Source organism: Sus scrofa, chromosome 9 (genome assembly GCF_054392235.1).
Source record: "Sus scrofa isolate SSC_HxYL_T2T_F1_AM1 chromosome 9, Sscrofa_HxYL_maternal_Yorkshire_Landrace_v2.0, whole genome shotgun sequence".
Lineage (NCBI taxonomy): Eukaryota > Metazoa > Chordata > Mammalia > Artiodactyla > Suidae > Sus > Sus scrofa.
In genome coordinates this window covers 12209068-12234219 of record NC_139391.1, presented here as the reverse complement: position 1 = coordinate 12234219, position 25152 = coordinate 12209068, and the positions used below count along the sequence as shown (strand labels likewise).

The following is a 25152-nucleotide window of genomic DNA, read 5'->3' as shown; positions in this document are numbered from 1 at the left end:
AGCTGCCGGCCTACACCACCGCCATAGCAATGTGGGATTTGAGCTGCGTCTGAGACCTACACCACAGCTTATGGCAACACCAGATCCTTAACTGACTGAACAAGACCAGGGGTTGAACCCACATCCTCATGGATACTAGTTGGGTTCCTTAAATGCTGAGCCATGATGGGAACTCCAGTTTCTCAAATTTTTGACATGTGTAAATGTGCCAGATTTATAGGTTAATTGAGATTCCAGCTGCCTGTCTCACTAAGAGCTCTTGTAGCAGGGGTTGTAATGTATTGCTTATCCTGAGGTCAAGCACAGTGTCTGGCGTACAATAAAGTCCTGATAAAGGACTTTGGAATGAACTAATTAATTGATTCATGACTGTGCTCTGCTGAGTTGTTGGGGTTTTGGTGTTCTTTTGATTTTCAAAACCATGTTGCTGGAGAAATTTATTTAAGGAATTATAGAAACGTCCATTTTATATAACTGTTAATGCATACTTATAGGCAGTGTTCCCAGATAGCCTATCATAATAGTAAGTTGACTCTAGTTATACCAGAGAGCATTGATACAGTAAATATTGATTGTCCACTATCAGCAAGGCCCTATACTTGGGAGATAGTGTAGCAAGTAGAAAAATGAATCAGACTTTGTTTTTTTTTTAATTTTTTATTATAATTGATTACAGTGTTGTGTCAGTTTCTGCTGCACAGCAAAGTGACGCAGTTATACATATATTTACATTCTTTTCCTCACATTATCTTCCATCATGTTGTATCACAAGTGATTAGATATATATATAGCTCCCTGTGCTATACAGCCGCAGACTTGGTTTTTGCTGTCAAAAATCTTAGAGGTTTGTGGAACATCCACCCTAAATGAAATAATGTTTGCAACATTCTCTTTCTTTTTTTTTTTTTTTTTTTTTTTTTTTTTTTTGTCTTTTTTTTTTGTTGTTGTTGTTTTTGTTGTTGTTGCTATTTCTTGGGCCGCTCCCGCGGCATATGGAGGTTCCCAGGCTAGGGGTCCAATCGGAGCTGTAGCCACCGGCCTACGCCAGAGCCACAGCAACGCGGGATCCGAGCCGCGTCTGCGACCTACACCACAGCTCACGGCAACGCCAGATCGTTAACCCACTGAGCAAGGGCAGGGACCAAACCTGCAACCTCATGGTTCCTAGTCGGATTCGTTAACCACTGCGCCACGACGGGAACTCCTTAAAATGAGAACTTTCTTTTTTTTTTTTTTTGTCTTTTTTGCAACATTCTCTTGTAAATAGTAAAGCATTTACTATTTAATGTATTAGACATAAAGTTTGAATCTGTCTTCTCTTAAGTATCCTCTGCCAAGTAAAGCTTCCTCACCTCTCCCGTGAATTACTGCAGAAAACGCTGTAGTGGGTCTCCTTGACCTCGATATCAGTCCTCCTGCAGGAGAAGTGATAGTCGGTGCAGCAGAACTACTTTTCCTCACTGCTTCCACATGCTTGTTGAGTCCTCTTATTTGTGAGCCTTGTCTCTTCCCAGTCTGACTGCCAGCACTCATCATCTGAGGCCCTAGGCTCAGCCTCAAGAGCTCCTCTAGGCACCTTCACATTGACAGACCGTACCATTATATTCACATCACCATTGGTCTCCAGGTTCTGTTCTGTTTCTTCTTGAATTACTCTTTTTTTAAAAATTCAGAGAATTTTATTATGTTTATAGTGCACAACCATCATCACAACCTAATTTTAGAACATTTCCATCCCAAACCCCCGGTCCTTCTCTGCCCCAAACCTGTCTCCTTTGTTAAGGCTACGTTTGGCAAAGTCTGTGAGTCTGTTTCTGTTCTGCAAATAAGTTCGTCTGTATCCTTTTAAAATTTTAAATATTTTATTTATTTATTTTTTTAGGGCTGCACTTGTGGCATATGGAAATTCCCAGACTAGTGATCAAATTTATTCTTTGTAGAGGTTGTGGAGAAAGGAGAACCCTTTTACACTTTTTTTGGGAATATAAAGTAGTGCAACCACTATGGAAAACAGTATGGAGATTCCTCAAAAAACTAAAAATAGAATTTACCATGTGATCCAGCAATCCCATTCCTGGGCATCTGTTCAGATATATATGGTAGCCAAGACGTGAAACAGACCTAAATGTCCCTTGACAGAGGAGTGGATAAAGAATATCTCGTATATATATTCAGTAGAATAATACTCACCCATATGATCCAGCAACCCCACCCCTGGGCATTTGTCCAAAAAAGATGAAAACTAATTCAGTAAGATACATGCACCATAATGTTCATAGCATTTATAATTGCCAAGACATGGAAACAACCCAAGTGCCATCAGCGGATGGTTGGTTTAATAAGATGCTTATGTATGTATGCACAAACACACTCAGGTGGTCAAGCAGAATTAGGGAAATAAAAAAAATCACAAAAGACAGGTATGAGAGTTGGTCAGAATTAACCTCATTAGGTCTTCTGTGCCTGCCTGCTAACTGCGAAAGTTATTAGACCTGTACCCTTCCAAAGAGTCTAATGATTACATAGAAAAGTAATGGCCTTCAGGTCCTTGAGAAGGACACCCGTATCTGTAGGCGATACATATACATCTCAAAGGGACAGAGGAGAGATTTATAATTTTAAGCTTATGTTTGTTTTTAAAATAAAATAAGAAAGGGAGGCCAGGGACATAGATTGTGGTTGCCTGGAGGAAACAATACAATAAATTCTTTTGGCAACCTTGAGTTTTCTATACAGCAAGAGGGGAACAGAGTTGTGTTAGGAACTGGTCCACATTAGGCTGATAGAAGCCATGCTCAGGGGTCGAACTGGGCAGCCTTGTGAAAAGCAGGAATCCTAGCCACTAGACCAGCTAGAGGCTAAAAGCTGAATTGACCTGACGAATGTCTCAGGGAGACAAAAAAATGTAAAAATGGGTGCAGAGTTTATCCCTAGAAACACAGTACAGCCTATTGGGAGAGCACACAGAGAATTAGTCTCTTTATCTAAGGCAGAAGTAGAGTAGTAATACACACCCAATGATTGAGGAGTGTGCCAGAGAGAGGTGATTTAAATCACTCATATATAGGACACTTCTTCCAGGTCTTTATTTTCCTTTGGCCAGTTACTGTATCTCTCACACTTGACCGGACCCAGGGCCCTCCCCACATGTGTGTGTATCTTTTGGCCAAGATGGATTCCAGAGCAAAGGGTTAGGGGACGGTTATCAGGACATATTATGCCCTGGCACCCCTGCTGCCGAAACTTGCTCTCTCTTTACCAGTAATGAATAGAAATGCAGAGACAGGTTTTGGGGCGAAGGAGAGAAAAAATAGCTTTATTGCTTTGCCAGGGAAAGAAGGCCACAGCCGGCTAATTCCCTGAAGACTGCCCTCTCTTGGGAGAGATTAGGAAGTGATTTGGGCGTGGAAAATCAGGCCACAGGTAAGGATCAGGGTAAATGCAAGCTTGTATTCTTCTTAGCAGTTGGTGCTTAGTGGCCTCAGGACTGGTTCTGTTGGTCCTCCTTTCTGATTTCCTCTTGTTGGGGGTTTTAGTTCTGCAGGAGAACTCAAAGATGTTGTTGTGTATATTTCTGGAGGACCCTGCCCCTAGGCTGCATTATTGTTTCTTAACTTGCTCCCTTGTTTCAGCATCTCCACCCTTCCCTGATTAGCAACTATTTGAACTGACCCTTTGAAATTCAGGGAAGGTCATGGAGGTTGATGCTTTTTCCCTAAAAATAAGAAATTGGAGGCACAGAAGGGCTTGTGCCCAGGAGCCCCACAGGGTACCGCCTGGCTTCACCCCTCCCTTTTTGACCCACAGGGGTCTCTCTGACCCCAGGGATAGGAACTGTGTGACCTCTTGGTCTTAGCCCCTCTATGCCCTGCCATTAGCATTATTTAACATGTCCTCAGAAGACAAATTCCAGTTGTTTGCCTTGCGGCTGTTGTTATTTCTGTCGTGAAGTATAGACAGGTGGCTGGTTGTAAATGTCTATCCTGGAGCCCACTATCTCCTGCCTCAAGAAGTATAAGCAAGAGGCTGGTGGTAATTGCACCCCCCAATATTTTCTACCCTCAACCTTGTTTTTCTGTGTGTAGAAGGTAGGACGAATAGATACAGGGGGTGTTGGAATGACAGCAGGCGGGGGGCCAAGAGGCCTCCCAGGCTGAATGGCATTTAGCCTTTACAGCATTGAATATTGATTTTGTGTCTGTGTCTGAATGACTGTTCCTTAGGTGGTGTGCAGCGAGACACAACAAGATGTAACCTCTCATTACCCAGATTTAGAGAGATTAGGTGATAAATATGATTGTTTTGGATGCTGTAACAAAGTGGAACATAGTAGTTTAGAGCAGAGAAAGCTTTACTCACTGCAGGGCTGTGCAAGCAGATGGGTGGCTCATGCCCCCTAAACCCCCGAACTCCCAAAGGTTCCAGCAAAAGCATTTTGAAAGGCCAGGTGCAGGAGGGGGGTCACAAGGAATGTGACCTGCTGGCGTACAGTTTTCTGATGATTTTTATATATTTAATGGTTGACATGAAAATGATCTGAAATTCAAATTTCCGTAATAAAGTATTGTAACACATTGACGGTCACTCGATATATTTTCTCTGACTGCTTTTGCAGAGTTGAATAGTAGGGAAAAAAAGCCCATGTGATCACAAAGTCTAAATTATTTCCTGTTTATCCCTTAGAAAAGGTTTGTGGGAGTTCCCGTTGCAGCTCAGTGATTTAAGAATCTGATTAGTATCCATGAAGATGTGGGCTCAGTTCCCTGGCCTTGCTCAGTGGGTTAAGGATCAGGCGTTGCTGTGAACTGAGGTGTAGATTGCAGGTCTGCCTCGGATGTGGCGTGGCTGTGGCTGTGACTGTGGCTGCGGTGTAGGCCAGCAGCTGCGGCTCTGATTTGACCCCTAGCCTGGGAACCTCCATATGCCACAAATGCAGACCGAAAGAGACAAAAATACAAAATAAAATGAAAGAATAAAAAGTTTGTTCGCTCCTGATGAGATCAGATAGTCCTACATAAGAATTATTCCTCGTTTAGAGTACTCTGTTTTATTTGCAGTGTTTTCTTTGTGGTAGCAATAGGTTATGGCTGTTTGGGTAAATTTAATTCCTGTGCCTTTGGTGAGTGCCTCAGATGGCACAGAAGTGTGTCTACATTGCCCTTGAAGAAACGGAAAATGAGAAGCATATTTATCTTTGAATATCAGCACAACAAAAGTTCAGCACCCTAAGCATTATAGATGAAGGTCCGTAAATTGAAGCTTAAGTTGCCAGGAATCAGATGCCAGTATCTTAATTATATCTATTTCTTCCTCTCTTTCTGTTTTCTCCCCTTTCACACAATAAATGATCATATGTAGTTCAGTTGTATTTGGTAACTGTGACACTGTGAGCCACACTTTGGGGCTGTGTCATTCTCAGCCTCTCTTGGTGAAGCTGAGCTTCCCCACACTTTAGCCTACCCTTTAGTCTCTTTCTAGGGGTGTGGTGTACATTCGTGCACTCAAGATGTGCTCCTTCCAAGTCGTAAGCTGGGCTTTGTGTTATTGGCTGTCCCTCTAATTTTTAAAAATTGAGATATCACTCAGGTACCATGAAATTCACCATTTAAAAATATGCAGTTCGGTGTTTTTAAGCATATTCACACAGATGTGCTCTATGTTAATTGTGAATACTGTCTTAATTGTGGAACATTTTTATGACCCAGAAAAGAAATCTCTTGCCCCTTAGCAACCACTGTTCTTCTTTACTTAAGTGAAACTTTACACCTCAGACTGGGACTTGAGCCCACGTGCTGGGACTCTAACCCAGTTAAAACTTAGATTGGGACTCAAACCCAGGGACTGGGACTCAAACCTGGCCAAAACCCAGAATAAGATTTGAATCCACTTTTTATTTTATTTTTTTAATTAAAACCACATAGCTGGTTCCAGCACTTAGTGAAATTCAGGTTCTTTATGTCTCAGGGCGTAAGGAATTCAGTGAGAGGCAACGTAATAGGTAAGAAGTAGATTTATTGAAAGATGGTCAAAGTATAGGCCGTCTCAAAAGGCCGGAGAGCTGCCCTGGAAGAAACACACTCCATGGAGTATGGGCCATCTCAGGAGTAGAGAGGCGAGAGGCCCCAAAATATGGGGTGGTGAGTTTTTATGGGCTGGGCAGTTCCATAGGCTAATGACTGGGAGGGTTGTTGCAGCTATTTCAAGGGAAGGGGCAGGGACTTCCAGGAATTGGGGCACTGCCCCTTTTTGGCCTTTTATGGTCAACCTCAGAATTGTCATGGAGCCTGTGGGCCTCTTGTTGAGTGTGCTAGTGTGTTACAGTGAGTGCATCGTGAATCTCAGGGTCCTCAGAAGGCAGGTCATCCACCATCTTGGACCTCGGTGCTGCTAACCGGTTTTCGTCATATCCTCAAGGACTCTCCTTCTTTTTAGGCTTGTCCCCTGTCCCCTTCCCTCCTGTCTGACTGGCAACTACTCATCAATTTTTAGTCTAAATGGATTTTACTGTTGTGGACATTCTGTATACACAGAATTATAAATGTGTGCCCTTTTATGTTTGATTTCTTTCACCTATTTAATGTTCAGCCATTAAAATATATGAATAGGAGTTCCCGTCGTGGCACAGTGGTTAACGGATCCGACTAGGAACCATGAGGTTGCGGGTTCAGTCCCTGCCCTTGCTCAGTGGGTTAACGATCCGGTGTTGCCGTGAGCTGTGGTGTAGGCTGGCGGCTACAGCTCCAATTTGACCCCTAGCCTGGGAACCTCCATGTGCCACGGGAGCAGCCCTAGAAATGGCAAAAAGACAAAAAAAAAAAAAAAATATATATATATATATATATATATATATATATATATATATGAATATATCACTGCTTCATTCCTTTTCATGGATGTATAAAATCCCACTGATGGATATTCCGCATTTTATTTATCCATTCATCAGTTGATGGAAATTTGGGTTATTTATACCTCTTTGCTATTATAAATAATACTGAAATGAATATATGTACTATATGTACAAGATATATTTTTTCCTGTGTACCCACTGAGAAATGAAATATTGTAATTCATACTTAACATTTTGAGGAACTGCTAACTTTTTACAAAGGGGCTGCACCATTTTACATTCCCATCAGCAATTATGTGTTTGTTTTTTTTCGTCCTTGTGAACTCCCATGGCACATGGAAGTTCCCAGGCTTCGGGTTGAATCAGAGCTACAGCTGTCGGACTACACCATAGCCACAGCAGTGTAAGAGCCAAGCCGTGTCTGTAATCTACACCATAGCTCATAGCAAGACCGTATTCTTAACCTACTGAGCAAGGTCAGGGATCATTTGTAGGTCATGGAGTTCCAGGTGGGCTCAGTGGTAACGAACCCAACTGGTATCCGTGAGGACGTGGGTTCAAGCCCTGGCCCTGCTCCATGGATTAAGCTCTTTTATTTGTTTGTTTAAGGGCTGTACCTGCAGTGTTTGGAAGTTCCCAGACTAGGGGCAAATCTGAGCTGTACCTGCTGAGCTATGCAACAGCCACAGCAACTCCAGATACAGGCTGTGTCTGCGACCTAAATCACAGCTCACAGCAATGCAAGATCCTTAACCCACTGAGCAAGGCCAGGGATCGAACCAAATCCTCATGGATCCTATTTGGGTTCATTACCACTGAGCCACAGTGGCAACTCCCTGCTCCGTGGCTTAAGGATCTGGCATTACCGTGAGCTGTGGTGTAGGTCGCAGAGTCGCCTTGGATCCTGTGTTGCTGTGGTGTAGGCTGGTAGCTGTAGCTCCAGTTCAACCGCTAGCCTGGGACTTCCATGTGCCACACGTGCGGCCCTAAAATAAGCAAAAAAACCCCAAAAACAAAAAAACAAAAAAAAAACCAGTCATTTGTAGTTCATATTTTAGCTCCCTCTGCGTAATTTTTTTTCCTCAGGCTGGCTTTAAGATTCTCCTTCTAGGAATTCCTGTCTTGGCGCAGCGGAAACAAATCCGACTAGGAACCATGAGGTCGTGGGTTTGATCCCTGGCCTCACTCAGTGGGTTAAGGATCCGGTGTTGCCGTGAGCTGTGGTGTAGGTCGAAGACACGGCTCAGGTCTGGCGTTGCTGTGACTCTGGAGTAGGCCAGCAGCTACAGCTGTGATTAGACCCCTAGCCTGGGAACCTCCATATGCTGCAGGTGCGGCCCTAAAAAGACAAAAGACGGGAAAAAAAAAAAAAAAAAAAAAAAAAAAGATTTGCTCTGTAAAGTTTGCTTTTCAAAATTTGACTAGGATGTGTCTACATGTGCATTTTGGTTGGTTGATTGCTTTTTTTGTATTCTTTTTTTTTTTGTCTTTTTTGCCATTTCCAGGGCCGCTTCTGCGACATATGGAGATTCCCAGGCTAGGGGTCGAATCAGAGCTGTAGCTGCCGGCCTACACCAGAGCCACAGCAACTTGGCATCCGAGCCTCATCTGCAACCTACACCACAGCTCAGGGCAACGCCGGATCCTTAACCCACTGAGCAACCCACTGCAACCTCGTGGTTCCTAGTCGAATTCGTTAACCACTGAGCCACGACAGGAACTCCTTTTTGTATTTATTCTTGATGTTGGCTACAGTTCTTGGATCTCTAAGTTGGTATCTGATGATACGTCTTTATTATTGAATAGAATGGTTATCCAGATCTTTCCTCAGCCTGAGGAAAAGTGTCTCTCTTTTGCTTGAAATATTTGTATGGGAGGAGAAGCCTAGAAATTTAAGTTAATGCCAAATATAGAGGGTCTCAAATGCCTTCTGGAATCTTTTAACGTAATGAGGATGTCTTTGAATTGGAGAGTTACTTGATAAAAAAATGTGCCTACAGGAATTCCCCACCGTGGCACAGTGGGTTAAAGATCTGGCTTGTCTCTGGGAAGGCACCAGTTCAGTTCCTTCAGAGCGCATTGGGTTAAGGATCTAATGTTGCTACAGTTGTGGTGTAGATTGCAGCTGAGGCTCGGATTTGATCCCTGGGCTGGGAACTTCCATGTGGCAGCAGGTGGGAGTGGGGGTGGCGGATGTGCTTACAGGTTGGCATATGGTTTTTTACCTTACTTCTGTTCTAGGCTTAGGGATGATTAAACTGTTGTCCTTCCCCTTGGAATTTCAAGGCTCTCTGGAGAGGTGGAATCAGATCATTACTTGGATTTAGGAAAATGCCACAAAAGTGTGTATAAAATTCTTGAGAGTAGGGGAGACAGCTGCAGAGATCACTGCTTTTACTTCCGTTAAATTTGAGTCATCAGATAGTAGTAAACATTTCTGGTATATTTAAGTAGTATGAATTTCAGGGTAAGATTGATTGGATTGGTTTGGTATAAACTTTTTCTTTTATATACTAACAAGAACATTTAACCTAATTTTGCAACAAAACTACCAGTGAAATAAAAATTGCCTTTGTGTATTAAGACTTTTACTTTCTCTGACAGATATGCCAAGAGTTTAATAGCACCTGGGCATGGGAGATGGAGAAGAAAGGCTATCTTGAAATGAGTGTTGAATGCAAGCTAGCGCTCTTAAAGGTAATGATTTGTTACAATTCATTAAAAATTCTCTTGACTCCTGGTTGAATTGAAAAATAACTGGACGGGGAGTTCCCGTCGTGGCACAGTGGTTAACGAATCCGACTAGGAACCATGAGGTTGCAGGTTCGGTCCCTGTGCTTGCTCAGTGGGTTAACGATCTGGCGTTGCTGTGAGCTGTGGTGTAGGTTGCAGACGCGGCTCAGATCCTGCGTTGCTGTGGCTCTGGTGTAGGCCAGTGGCTACAGCTCTGATTCGACCCCTAGCCTGGGAACCTCCATATGCCGCGGAAGCGGCCCAAAGAAATAGCAAAAAGACAAAAAAAAAAAAAAAAAAAAAGAAAAATAACTGGAAAGTAGTTTGTTTTTTGTTTTTTGGTTTTTTTTTTAATGACTACACTCATAAGTTCCCAGGCCAGGGATTGAATCCGAGCCACAGTTGCAATCTGTGCTGCAGCTGCAGCAATGCTGGATCCTTTAAGCACTGCACCATAGTGGTAACTTTGGAAAGTAGACATTTTTATTGTTAGTAGGAAAGGACAATGGATTTTTTTCTCACTTATTTTTTGTTGACAAAACTGTTCTTTAATGTTTTAGGTTGTTTTTTCATACACAAGTATATCTAGGTCTGATGATTTCTGCTTGTAGGGACAGTAGTAGAATGGGCAGTTACGCAGATTAATTTTATTCATTGCAGCCTTAACAGTCGTTGCTAACAAATACTGTAAACTGTGTTTAATCTTTCACCGATTGACTATATTAATAATTTGATCAGTTTTCCAGATGACTAGGGGTATGCCATAATATACATAACCAAACCAACTTAATTTAAATGCGTCTTTTCTCTCTCTCTCTGTTTTTTCTTTTTCTTTTTTTCCTTTTTTTTGGGGGGGGTGTCTTTTTAGGGCTACATTCAGGGCATATCGAAGTTCCCAGACTGGGGGTCAGATTGGAGCTGCAGCTCCGGCCTACACCACAGCTCAAGGCAATGCTGGATCCTTAACCCTCTAAGCAAGGCTAGGGATCAAATCCATGTCCTCATGGGTAATAATCAGGTTCGTTACTGCTGAGCCACAACAGGAATGCCTAAAATGGGTCTTTTCAAAGTGGATGTATTTCAAGTTTTAGTTTCCCTTTCCCTCCCTGCTTGCTTCATAGTGTTGACCCTAATTATTTGCAATGTGGTCAGCGTAATGAAAGGAAAAGAAATATCTTTACAGAAGAAAGTCTACCAGGCTACACCCCAGAGGCAAAGGCAAAGAGTCTTTGATAGGGACTTCATGTATTGTCTGTCTGGAAAAAGAGAAGTGGGGAAGAAATCTGACTTTATACCCTAGTCACATACCAAAATGTTTAATAAAGAGTCCCTCCAGTTTTGTCATGTGGATATCTTTATTTTCCCCCACAGCATGTGGAAATTCCCAGGCCAGGGATCAAACCTGCACCACAGCAGTAACCAGATCCACAGTGGTGACCATGCTGGGTCCTTAACCCATTGAGCCACCAGGGAACTCCTGAATATCTTTTTTTAAGAGGATTCTCTAAAGGCAGTTCTCAATAATATTGCCTTTCTTGAAAACGATGAATTTCTCAAGCTTTTAAAAATGGACAGCTATTTCAAGAATAGAATTTATCTAAAAATTATTGAAAATTGTATACCATGAGCCAATTTGGGAGACTGTAGTACAGAATCAGTGCTTTTAAATAAAACTGCAGGAGTTCCCGTTGTGGCGCAGTGGTTAACGAATCCGACTAGGAACCATGAGGTTGCGGGTTCAGTCCCTGCCCTGCTCAGTGGGTTAACGATCTGGCGTTGCCGTGAGCTGTGGTGTAGGTTGCAGACGCGGCTCGGATCCCGCGTTGCTGTGGCTCTGGCGTAGGCCGGTGGCTACAGCTCCGATTCAACCCCTAGCCTGGGAACCTCCATATGCCACGGGAGCGGCCCAAGAAATGGCAAAAAAAAAAACAAACAACCAAACAAATAAACAAAATAAATAAATAAATATAACTGCATTTTTTTGTCATTGGTTGTATTAAACCTATAAATCTATGTAATATTAAAATTAAATGTTAACTTAGAAATTTATCTTTTAAAATTGGTTATTGTTTATAAATGTACAAAACTGGGGAGAGGAAAGTGAAAGATGGATAAAGTACAAATATTCTTTCTCCTCCTATCCCTGAATCAGTTTCTGGTTGAACATATCACATTTGTTGTGATGGATAAACATTTGTGGGATATTTTAAGCCATGTTGTAACTATTTTCCAGTACCTCTGTGAGTGTCAGTTTGATGACAATCTCAAATTCAAGAATATTATCAATGAGGAGGATGCCGATACCATGCGTCTCCAGCCAATTGGCCGAGACAAAGATGGCCTCATGTACTGGTACCAGTTAGATCAAGATCACAATGTCAGAATGTATATAGAAGAACAAGATGATCAAGACGGCTCTTCATGGAAATGCATTGTCAGGTATCTTTTATTGGAATTTTTTCACGTTTATCTGCATGTTCTTACTTTGATCTCTACTAGAATATAATTTCAGACTGGGTGATCCCTTTCTTTTTGTGGGATAGGGGAACTTCTAAGACCTAGCCTAGTGCCCAACATGATACCCACAGAAGGCACTTAATTATTTGCCAAATAAGTATATTGAGCAGTGTGGTCCATGTCAGTGTGGTCTTATACTTTTAACTGTAGTTTTCTATTAGGTTTTGTTGTTGTTGTTGTTGCTGCTTTTTAGGGCTGCACTCGTGGCATATGGAAATTCCCAGGGAGGGGTCAAATCGGAGCTATAGCTGCCGGCCTACAACACAGACACAGCACCTTAGGATCTGAGCCCAGTCTTCGACTACACCACAGCTCATGCAAATGCCAAATCCTTGACCCACCGAGCAAGGCCAGGGATCGAACCCACATCCTCATGAATACTAGTCAAATTCGTTTCCGCTGCACCACAATGGGAACTGCTAGGCATTATTTTTTATTCCTAATTAATTGGCTAATTCATGTGATACTTTAATATATTTTTAGTTTTTCCTGTGCATACATTTTATTACTGAGGTCTGAAGAAATCTGAGGCACATTGTGCTTTTTTTGCCCTAGTTATTTTTGATAACCTTAGTTCCTTATATTTGTATTGACAGATATATTTGGATGTAAATACTTAATATAAAACCTTACAGTTAAAACAAAACAAAACAAACCAAAAAAATCCAAAAAACCTTACAGTAAAACTTTTTTTAGTTGATAGGTGACTCTGGGACTGTTACTCTGAATCTTTGTGTCTTTCATTTTCTAGTTTTGCAAAGTAATACTTAGAATTAATTCCATCAATTCCTACAGTTTATATTAATTTATTTATGAGTAGAGAGAACCAATGGATATATCGCCACTAGCTTTCGAAAAGCCCTCAAGTCATCTTAGTATTTGCTTATTTTGAATTTTAGCAGATTTTTGTTAGTGTTCATTTATTAATGTTTTGAAGTGATAATCCATAGAAATTTATAATATTCGTTCAGGTCAGAGAAACTCAACTTTCATTCCATAAAGACAAGCATTGAATAAGCTCATGGGGGATTGCTTTAATCATATGGTTTTCCATGTCAGTTTATTAAATTAAGATAAAGTGGGCCCTGAAATAAAATGTACTTGCCATCTTTCCCTATGAATATATACATTGAAAGAGGTTCTTTTCATGATGTTTTACTACCACTTCTGCTCTTTCCTATGTCAAACTTGGTTAGTTGATTCAGACATACTGTCTCGTGCTTTGTAGATGAAGAATGTGTGAGAAGTCATCCTAGGAACATAGTACATACTCAATAAAATTTTGTTCCTTTTCAGCCATTGCCCACCACCCCCTTTTAAGGGTTATTTTATTTTTTTAATTATTTCAATTTTTTTAATTGAAGTATAGTTCATAACCATTGCCTCTTTTACAACTTCTAACCCCAAAGATTGAAACTTTGTTTTGTCATAAAAGACATATTTATCAGCAGAAAGAGGGAAGGGCAGAATTCCACTAGTGTTGACTTCAGCCCTTCTCATCCTTGACTGTTCTTCCAGGTTTTACTTCCTGTACTTCTGCCTTTTTAAAAAAATCTTTCTATGTGTAAAAATCTATTTATGATAAGCATAAAATGGTATGTGTGGCAGTTGCCCAGAAGAAAATGCTTATATAAAGTGTTCAAACGCCGTTTTCTCATGTGAACAACTACAAATTGCTTTAGAGAACTGTGCCAGGTGCCTTTTGGAAGAACATCTGTGAATATGCATATTCCTACCTGTAAATCTGACAGGCAACTTTTCCGAAAGATGTAGTAATATTTGGGATCATTAATAAAATACTGGGTTTATGGACTCTGATTTCCGGTAATTAAAGCCAAATTCTGAATACCTGTTTGTCCCTCTAATGTTCCCTTATTTCATTAAACTCATAGAACTGTACTGTGTGCCTGCATGTGTGGAGGCTCTGTGCTGAGCCGTGGGGGTATAGTAGTGAGTAATACAGCTCGGGGATCTCTAGATGAGCTTCAGGCACCTGCAGAATCCCTTATATTGTACGTTGTAGCTCTTAGTTTTATTTAATATGTGTATTTTCTGGTTTGCTTATGCCTCCTGTAGATACATGACCTGTGACACGGATTTCAGTTAACTTTAATTCGACATGGTAGTGCTGCTTTTGAGAGATGTAGAGAACTGTTAAATCCATGTAACTCTAATATTTGTGAAGGTTGAATGTGAATTGTGTTATTATTCTTTCCTTTCCTCAAAATTGAGATCTCCATTGTCATAAAATACATTAGGTACCCCAGATAAGTTAGGTCACCATTTCACTTGGCCCTGATGAGACACTTCTCAGAGTATATGTGGTATTTAGTTTTGGATGCCAAGCTCTAAGAAGGATATTGACAGAGTGAGTTCGCTATGTGAAGAACTATAAAGAAGATGATTGAATAAGTTGAAAATACCTGATCTATCAGAAATTTAGGGAGATTTAACTATCTTCATACATTTAAAGAATTGCTCTGTGTAAGAGTATTTCTTTCAAGACTGAGCCGCCATCGATGATGAAAATTATAGGGTAGTAGAACTGAGCTTATAGAAGTGAGAACCCTTGCTTTTTTTGTCTCGCAGAAATAATTGTCCTAGGAATGATAGATTCTGTCAGAGACATTCTCTAAACGTGCAGGTTTATGTTAAGTAGAGTTTTAAAGGAGGGCAGTAATTTTTTTTAGCAAGAAATATCTTTAGAAACTGAGTAAATTAAGAGCAGGTAAAGCAAATAAAATTATGACTTTCATTTAAAAGATTGCACTTGGATATCTTTCTTCACTGGTGAATATTATTTTTTACTAGTGAAATGAAAAGCCTGCTTTTTTATTTAAAACTGTTTCTTTAAAAGTTTATTTTCTTGGGAAATTGTGGTGTTGTAAACATGTTTCTGCCTAATCCTTAAAAGCTTATATAACAAAAATTAAGAAGTCTTTAGAATTCTGGGTTTTTTTTTTTTCTTTTTATTTTGTGATAGTTATTTCGTTGCTACTTTAGGCCTCAATGAAAGAGGATAAAATGCAGAAAAAAAATACATGGTTTGTCTTTTTAGGGCCACACCCACAGCATATGTTGGGTCCCAGGCTAGGAGTCGAATCAGATCTCTAGGCCCTGGCCTACACCACAGCCACAGCAACGCTGGATCTGAGCTGCATCTGCGACCTACACCACAGCTCCCGGTAACGGCGGATCCTTAACCCACTGAGCAAGGCCGGGGATCAAACCTGCATCCTCGTGGATACTAGTCAGATATGTTTCCGCTGAGCCACTACAGGAACCCCTCCCAGAAAAATATTTTTTATATTTGATAAATAACATGTTATTAAGTGATGTTAATTTATGCTAGGGGATATATCAAGCAAATTTCTTAAGGAATGTTAAGGATGAGCAAAAAATATGAATACCATGAAGTTTTAGTTATTTGGTTATTAATAATAAGAGAGTTTTAACAAATCTTAGACCAGACTTCATTATGTGGTTCTTAAAGATCAGAAAGAGACTCCTGAAAGTGCTTTTTTTTTTTTTTTTTTGGTCTTTTTGCCTTTTAAAGGGCCGTTCTCGCGGCATATGGAGGTTCCCAGGCTAGGGGGTCTAATCGGAGCTGTAGCCACCAGCCTACGCCAGAGCCACAGCAGTGCAGGATCTGAGCCATGTCTGCAACCTACACTACAGCTTACGGCAACGCCGGATCCTTAACCCACTGAGCAAGGCCAGGGATCGAACCCGCAACCTCATGGTTCCTAGTTGGATTCGTTAACCACTGAGGCATGAACTCCCTGAAAGTGCTTTTATACCAGTCTCCTAAGAAAAAGTTTAGGAGTTCCCATCGTGGCTCAGCAGGTAACCAACCCAGCTGTTACCCATGAGGATGCAAGTTCAATCCCTGGCCTCTCTCAGTGGGTTAAGGATCCAGCATTGCCATGAGCTGTGGTGTAAGTTGCAGATTCGGCTTGGATCCACATTGATGTGGCTCTGACATAGGCCAGTGGCTACAGCTCTAATTCTACCCCTAGCCTGGGAACCTCCGTATACCACAGGTGTGGTCCTAAAATGACCAAAAAAAAAAAAAATAGAGAGAGAGATAAAATTTTATGCAGACTGTTGAACAATTTTCTTTCTTTTTTTTTTTTTTTTTTTTTCTATTTCTTTGGGCCACTCCCGCGGCATATGGAGGTTCCCAGGCTAGGGGTCAAATCGGAGCTGTAGCCACCGGCCTACGCCAGAGCCACAGCAACGCAGGATCCGAGCCGCGTCTGCAACCTACACCACAGCTCATGGCAGATCATTAACCCACCGAGCAAGGGCAGGGACCGAACCCGCAACCTCATGGTTCCTAGTCGGATTCGTTAACCACTGCGCCACGACGGGAACTCCTGAACAATTTTCTTTATAAGGAATATATACATATGGTCCATAGTCAAATGAAAAGGTATTTGACATCATTATTCATCGGAGAATTCCCAATTTACCTCCACTCGAATGACCAAAATAAAAATGACTTAGACCACCAAACATTAATAAGAATGTGGACCAACTGGAATTCTTAGACACGTTGCTGGTGGGAATGTAAAAGAATATAACCACTTTGGGAGACGCTTAAACCATTTCTTTGAATGTTAAACTGTTACCTCATTACCCAGTGATTTCACTCCTATGTATTTATCTTAAAGAAATGGAGAAGAATGTTTGTAAAATGCCTTATATACTAACATCCATAGCCTCTTTGTTCAGAATAGTCCTCATATGTGGATTACTACTAAGCAATAAAAAGAAATGAAAAGGCCTGTGGTGCATGCAAGCCTGTAGTCCTCATATAAGGATTACTGCTAAGCAATAAAAAGGAATGACCTGTAATGCATTCACCTCAGAAGCATTATCATGTGTGAAAGAAGCCAAAAAGTACATTATGTTTTATTCCATTTAAGTTCTGGAATTAACTAACCCATGGTTATAGTGTTCAAAACTCTTAGTTCCTCCTTGCTTTTGGTAATGAAGAGGGGGTTGAGTAGGTCAAAGCAGGAGGGAATTTTCTGTGGTGACAGTCATATTCCTTATCTTGATAGGGGTGTGAATTACACAGGTGTATGCGTTTCTCAAAACTGATTAACTGAACGCTTAAGATCGATTCATTTCAAAGTATGTAAATTATACCTCAGTGAGAATATTTTTAGTATTGATAAATGGTTTGACAATCATTTTCAAAAAACTGAATTCTGAATAGTGTGCAGAGTTTTCATTTACCTGTAATTAGAAACTCTGTCAAGATATTTCTAAATTATATGCTACTAATACAGCACAGTGATTGAAAAGATGGTCTCGGAGTTCCCATCGTGGCGCAGTGGTTAACGAATCCGACTAGGAACCATGAGGTTGCGGGTTCGGTCTCTGCCCTTGCTCAGGGGGTTAACAATCCGGCGTTGCCGTGAGCTGTGGTGTAGGTTGCAGACGCGGCTCGGATCTGGCGTTGCTGTGGCTCTGGCGTAGGCCGGTGGCTACAGCTCCAATTCAACCCCTAGCCTGGGAACCTCCATATGCCGCGGGAGCGGCCCAAGAAATAGCAACAACAACAACAACAACAACAAAAGACAAAAGACAAAAAAAAAAAAAAAAAGAAAAGATGATCTCGGAAGTCAGTAATTTAGTTCTGCCTTTAATACATACTAACTGTAACCATAGGCAAATTACTGTACTTCTCCGCATGTTCTCCCCTTCCTGTCTGTAAAACAAGGGTAATATTAATACCTGTCTAATTAGATTATATTGGAATTAATGTGCATTAATTCATGTAAAGCTTTTGGAGTAGTGCCTGGAGCATAATAATCACTCATGAGCATTAACTTCTGTTAATACTACCACTGTTGATATTACTCATTAATACCTTCCTTTAGTTTCTTGGCCCCCTTAAGAAATACTGCCAACTTAATTATCTTCCTTTTTGTCTTCTTCCTTTTTTGAAAGTATATGAAAAAGATGGATTATTGTATCACAGTTATTGTATGGAAAAGATGGAATATTGTATTATAGATTCTTGCTGCCTAACCGTGCTGTCCTCTGGAGGTACAAAGATATACGATGCTATTCCTAAGCTTTCCATATTGTGGCAGATAGTAAACGATACTCTGGTGTCATAAGTGAGGTCTGTGATGGAGAGCACGCCGGGGTGCTGTGGGGGAACCAGGTACCTAACCCGTACTTGGCAGAGGATGATACCAATGCTTAGGTCTGTTTTTGTTTGGTCTGTTTGTTTTTGCTGTTTTTATTAAATTGGCTATCAGCTCAGTTGCTTCTGACTTACTGCTACAACTAATTCTAACTCTCAACATCCTTTAAACTAAGAAAAATCATATTCTACATTATAATAATTAGAATGATATATTCCTTTTCACCAAAATCTAGAGTAACTTTAGGTACCGATGAGTCGTCTGCCTAAAACTTGAGCTTGTAACCTTTCTCCTTTAATATGTTTGTCCCATCTCAGTTAATAGCAGCCACATTTGCTTTGATCCAAAACGTTGGAGACATATGATTAACTTTTCTTTTTCTCTCACTTGACATACATTCTGTCAGAAAATCTAGGCAACTCTCTATGCAAGATATATCCAGGGTCGAAACGTTCCTCATTCGCATCATAGAGGCATTCTTGTCAAAGCCACCATCATTTTTTAAAAATGCGGTCAGTGGATTTTAGTATTCACAGGGCTGTGCCACTATAACCACTAACTTCAGGGCGTTTTCCTCAGCTCACAAAGAAACCCCATGTCCTGTACATTTGCAGTTACTTACCATTCTTTCCCCAGCCCATGGCAGCTGCCAGGTTCATCCGTGTACTACATTCCTTTTTATGACTAAATAATATTCCCTTGTATAGATATACTACGTTTGTTTATCCATTCTGTGCTTGTCTTTGAAATAATAATTGGAGTTAGGTGGAACACACTTGAGGCTAAGAGAACAGAAGTGTGAACACCTGAGATCATAAGAGGGCATGGTCTTTGGAAGAAATATATCTGATTTCATATGCCCGAATGAAGTAGTGTTTTGAAGAAAAGAAAGCTGGATTTCCTGTTGTAGCAAAGTGGGTTAAGAATCCGACTCCAGTGGCATGGTTCACTGTGAAGGTGTGGGTTCAATCCCCTGCCTTGTGCAGTGGGTTAAAGTATCCAGCATTGCCACAGCTGCAGTACAGGTTGCAGCTGCGACTCAGATTCAGTCCCTGGCTCAGGAAATTCCATATTCCATGAGTGTGGCCATTAAAACAAACAACAACAAAAAAGATGGAGTTCCCATCATGGCTTAGTGGGTTAAGGACCCGAGTAATAGCCATGAGGATGCAGGTTTGATCCCTAGCCTCATTCAGTAGGTTAAGGATCTGGTGTTGCCCTGAGCTGTGTTGTAGGTTGCACACTCAGCTTGGATCCGGCATTGCTGTGGCTGTGACATAGGCTGGCAGCTGCAGCATTGATTCAACCCCTCGCCCAGAAACTTCCATATGCCAAACTCGTGGCCTTAAAATGAAAGAAAGACAGAAGTAAAAAAATCAATGGAGAGAGGGGAAGGCACAACTGATTTGTAGTTAAAAGTAAATAGCGTTCCTGTCCTGGCTCAGTGGTTAATGAATCCGACTAGCAACCATGAGGTTGTGGGTTCGATCCCTGGCCTTGCTCAGTGGGTTAAAGGATCTGGCGTTGTTGTGAGCTGTGGTGTAGGTCCCAAATGCGGCTCGGGTCACATGTTCCTGTGGTGTAGTCTGGCAGCTATAGGTCCGATTCACCCCGTAGCCTAGGAACCTCCATATGCCACAGATTCGGCCCTAAAAAGCAAAAGCAAAAAAAAAAAAAAAGACTGGATACTATAAAACTCCTAGGGGAAAACATAGGCAGAACACTCTTTGACATAAATCATAGCAATATTTTTTTGGATCTCTTTCCTAGCGTAATGGAAATAAAAGCAGAAATAAACAAATAGGACCTAGTGGAATTTAAAATATTTTACACAGCAAAGGAAACCATCAGCAAAACCGAAAGACAACCTATGGACTGGGAGAATATTTGCAATGATATGGCCAATAAAGGATTAATATCCAACATAAATAAACAGCTCATAAAACTCAACATCAAAAAACAACAAACTAACCCAATTAAAAAGTATGTGGAAATACTGAATAGACACGAAATGTAGGGGCCAACAGGCACATGAAAAGATGCTCAACACTGATAACCATCAGGGAAAAGCAAATAAGAACCACAGTGAGACATCACCTCATACCTCTCAGAATGGCTGTTGTCAAAGAGAACACAAATAACATGTTAGCAAGGATGTGGAGAAAAGGGAACCCCTTGTACACTATTGCTGGGAATGTAAATTTGTGCAGCCACTATGGATAACAGTATGGAGGCTCCTCAAAAAATTAAAAACGAGGAGTTCCCGTCTTGGCTCAGTGGTAAACGAATCCGACTAGGAACCATGAGGTTGCGGGTTTGATCCCTGGCCTTGCTCAGTGGGTTAAGGATCCGGCATTGCCATGAGCTGTGGTGTGGGTTGCAGATGCAGCTTGGATCCTGCATTGCTGTGGCTCTGGCGTAGGCTGGTGGCTACAGCTCCCATTAGACCCCTGGCCTGGGAACCTCCATATGCCGAGGGAGCAGCCCTAGAAAAGGCAAAAAGACAAAAAAAAAAAAAAAAAAAAAAATTAAAAGACGAGTTCCCATCGTGGCGCAGTGGAAATGCATCTGACTAGGAACCATGAGGTTGTGGGTTCGATCCCTGACCTTGCTTAGTGGGTTAAGGATCTGGCGTTGCCATGAGCTGGGCTGTAGGTCGCAGATACGGCTCGGATCTGGCATTGCTCTGGCTGTGGTGCAGGCCGGCAGCTGTAGCTCCAATTGAACCCCTAGCCTGGGAACCTTCATATGCCATGGGTGTGGCTATAAAAAGAAAAGGAAAAAAAAAAAAAAGACAAATTAAAAACAGAATTACTGTATAAGATAGCAATCCAACTTCTCAGTATGTTTGTCCCCCCAAAAAACAAAAATACCAATTTGAAAAGATAAATGCCCCCAATGTTCATAGTAGCGTTATTTATAGTTGCCAAGATATGGAAGTAACCTAAGTGTTTATCAGCAAATGAATGGATAAGACATTATGCTAAGTGAAATAAGATGCAGAAAGGCAAATACTATATCACATATGTGGAATCTAAAAAATACAACAAACTAGTGAATAAAATAAATTACCAGGTATAACACGGGCTCAAGGAGGTACTATACAGCACAGGAGTATAGCCAGTATTTTGTAATAACTGTAAATGGAAAGAAACCGTTAAGAATTGTATTAAAAAATAAAACATCCAGTAGAAAGAGCTAAGAAATTTGGATATAATTTGAATATATGTATATTTATAAAAATTCCCTCTAATTCCAAGTTAGGGTCTTTAAAAAAGTATTTAGTGTACTAAATCTAATTGTAAGATCAAAACAGGAGAAATCCCAAGGTGGGTAGTTTTTTATTGTCATAAGAATGGTGCATTAGGAGTTCCCGTCGTGGCTCAGTGGTTAATGACTCCGACTGGGAACCATGAGGTTGCAGGTTTGATCCCTGGCCTCTCTAAGTGGGTTAAGGATCTGGCATTTTTAAAATAGGCCTAGCGAAGAACGTCAATATATTTTTCACTTTCCAGAGTGATCTCACAGATGGGTCGAGGCATTTATTACATGTGGAATTCTCAGTGAAGTAAGAATAGTAATAACATTAAGTGGATAAGGGCTTAGATTAGAGGCGGGTTGATGTAATTAAGTTCAAAAACAGGAACTTTGGGAGTTCCTGTTGTGGCAGAATGGGAAACGAACCTGACTAGTAACCATGAGGTTGCAGGTTCAATCCCTGGCCTCAATCAGTGGGTTAAGGATCTGGCGTTGCCATGAGCTGTGGTGTAGGTCGCAGACACGGCTCGGATTTGGCGTTGCTGTGGCTGTGGTGTAGGCCGGCAGCTGTAGCTCCCATTAGACCCCTAGTCTGGGAACCTCCATATGCCAAGGGTGTGTCCCTAAATAGCAAAAAAAAAAAAAAAGAAGGAAAGAAAAGAAAGGGACTTTGCCAAGAATTAATTTATTGAACATCTCGAGGTTTTAATTTCCATTTTTTGTAAAGTGGAGATAGTAGTAGACAGGATATTGAGAGAACATCTAATCTGATCTTCTGCTATTAGATAATTAAAACTCTAAAACCATTCATTTTATTGTATATGCTAACATGACAGAATTTGTTTAAACATGTATTCATTCTCATGCACAATATTTATAATATGTATAAACCTGTGTGTACACACCCATACACAATATCAAAATCATGTCATTTTAATTTCTGAAAGATGCCTGTCAGTAGCAGTTTTATTAATTTCCTTTTGGAAAGTCCAATCTTGTATAGATTAAGGAAACGTAGGTCTAATAAAGTCATGATCACCAGTCCTGTGTCACACAGCCATTTAGTTTAGAATAGGGATTCTTTTCATTCATTAACATTTTTTTAAGAGCCTCTTTATAAGGCAGTGTCCTGCCTCTTTTTCTTTTTTTTCTTTTACTTTTTGCTTTTTAGGGCTGCACCTGTGGCATGTGCATGTTCTCAGGTTAGGGGTTGAATTTGCGCTGCAGCTGCCAGCCACAGCCACAGCCACAGCAATGTGGGATCCAAGCCTAGTGTGCGACATACACCACAGCTCACAGCAGTGCTGGATCCTTAACCCACTGAGCAAGGCCAGGGATCGAACCTGTATCCTCAGGGATGCTAGTCAGGTTTGTAACCCTTTGAGCCACAGTGGGAACTCCCAGTATCCCTGCTCTTAAACGGTAGAATTTAGCTGGGATGTTGGTGGAAATGGATAGGATGATAGAGGATGTATGTGACATGACAGATAAGAAAATACGCCAATAAAATTTAAAAAAAAAACCCAAATGATTTCATCTTAATACTAACTACGTAGAAATAACAGGCACATGCCCAGTGCATTGATGACACAGATAAGATGGTGGTGCTGATGAATTAACAGTGGCCAACGGAGAACTGAGTTTCCCAACTCAGTGCAGGGTTTTCCTTTTTATGTTCACTGTTACACACTGCTTATCTGAACAGGAAAAACAGTTAAATCATTTTTCTTGTTTCTGATTTGTAACTGGCATTTGAATTGACCATCCTATATCTCTGGATTTGGTAGTAAAAATAGAAAAATTATTGATTAGAATCTGATTTGAGATTTCTGTGTATTTTTTTTTTTATTCAAATTGAATTCTCTTCCTGTAATTGTGAACTGTAATTGACAAAGCAACACCAGTATCCAAAATTCTTGGGGTTTTGGACCATATTATTAGAGCTGAGTTTGCCATTAATTACTCAGAAATATCTGTCATAATTTTATTGCAACATAAAATGTTATTCTCTCTGTAGGTTGAATAGAGTTCTTATGCCCAAATGAATCAAGAACTTGAATTATTTTGTTAAATAAAATTCTTCTTCAAGCAAATTTTACATTGATTAGAGATTGCAACCTATTTTAAAAATTATCAAACTTTGATTTTTGTTTAATTCTGTTCCTACTGTTCTTTTTATCCAAAGAGAGTTGCATTGCTGTTCTAATCAATAGAAAGAATAGTCTAAGATTCCTCTTTCCAGAATCACATTTTAATATGTATTCATTACTAATACATAATTTAAAATTTTAGGGTTAATTAAGGTTAGCTGTATTAGTGTTTTGGATGTTCTTAATGTTTTTCTTTTTTAAATTTTGATTTCTAAAGGTATTGGTCTGAAATCTGTTTACAACACAAGAAAGATTTTTATACTGTCTTATATTTTCCATTGTTTAGAAATCGAAACGAATTGGCTGAGACTCTTGCGCTCCTGAAAGCACAAATCGATCCTGTACTATTGAAAAACTCTAGCCAACAGGACAACTCTTCCCGGGAAAGCCCCAGCTTAGAGGATGAGGAGACTAAAAAGGAGGAGGAAACACCTAAACAAGGTTTTTTTGTGTGTCTTGATTTGCTTTGTTTTGTAATTTCTTCTCTTTTCCACTCCTCTTCCAAACTATAAAAACTGAAATTCACTAAATTTGACAAATTTTATGTCTTCCTATAAAAGAAGTAGATTTTTTTCTTTTATTTCATGGGGGGGGAGCAAAAAATCATTTGAATACTTTTGTCTTTTATATTGACCATTTAAAAATTTAAATTGTAAGTGTTCAGATCATCAAAACATAATATCTCTTGCTAATTTAGGTATACACAAAAACTTAGTGAACTTTTAAAACTTTTGTATTACACAACATAAATGTATATCGCTTTAGCCGTTTTTAACTAGGTGTGTAATTCAGTGTGTTGTGCGACCATCGCTATCACTCATCTCCACGTGTCCCTCCCCCATCTGAAACTCTGTGCCCATTAACGCTGACTCCCTCCTTCTTCCTCCTCGCAGACCCTGGCATCCATCATTCTACTTTCTCTCTCTGTGAACTTGACTAACTCATACAATATTTGTCCATTTGTGACTGGCTGATTTCACTGAGCATAGTGTCTTCAGAGTTCATCCACGTTGTAACATGTATCAGAATTTATCCTTTTTTTAAAAAAAAAAAGAATTTATCCTTTTTAAGGATGATTAGCATTCTGTTATGTGTATACACCACATTTTATCTATTCATCTGTTACTGGACACTTGGGTTTCTTCTGCCATTTGTCAATTGCAAATAATGATTCTGTGAAAGTAGGTGTGTGAATATCTGCTTTCACTTCCTTTGAATATATACCCGAAGTGGAATTACTGGGTCAGGGGATAGTTCTGTTTTTAATTTTTTGAGGATCCACTGTACCGTTTTCTATAGCTGCTACACCATTTACGTTCCTACCAGTAATGCATAAGGATTCTAATTTCTTTTTTTTTTTTTTTTTGTCTTTTTGCCATTTTTTAGGCTGCTTCCACGGCATATGGAGGTTCCCAGGCTAGGGGTCCAGTCGGAGCTGTAGCCGCCGGCCTACGCCAGAGCCACAGCAACTCGGGAT

The 25152-nt window shown here is 40.4% G+C and overlaps 2 protein-coding genes across 3 annotated transcripts in view; both read left to right on the top strand.

Moving 5' to 3' along the window:
- LOC100511652 (glycerophosphodiester phosphodiesterase domain-containing protein 4) overlaps window positions 1-25152 on the top strand; it is an 882168-nt gene that overhangs the window by 340396 nt on the left and 516620 nt on the right. The window lies entirely within an intron of this gene.
- RSF1 (remodeling and spacing factor 1) overlaps window positions 1-25152 on the top strand; it is a 157534-nt gene that overhangs the window by 71595 nt on the left and 60787 nt on the right. For both annotated transcript variants that reach the window (XR_014814231.1, NM_001142834.2), the window contains 3 exon segments: window positions 9455-9547; window positions 11817-12022; window positions 23962-24116. Coding sequence is in view for 1 of the 2 variants with exons in the window: in NM_001142834.2 (NP_001136306.2) it covers window positions 9455-9547; window positions 11817-12022; window positions 23962-24116 (454 nt within the window). In the remaining variant the exon portion in view is untranslated.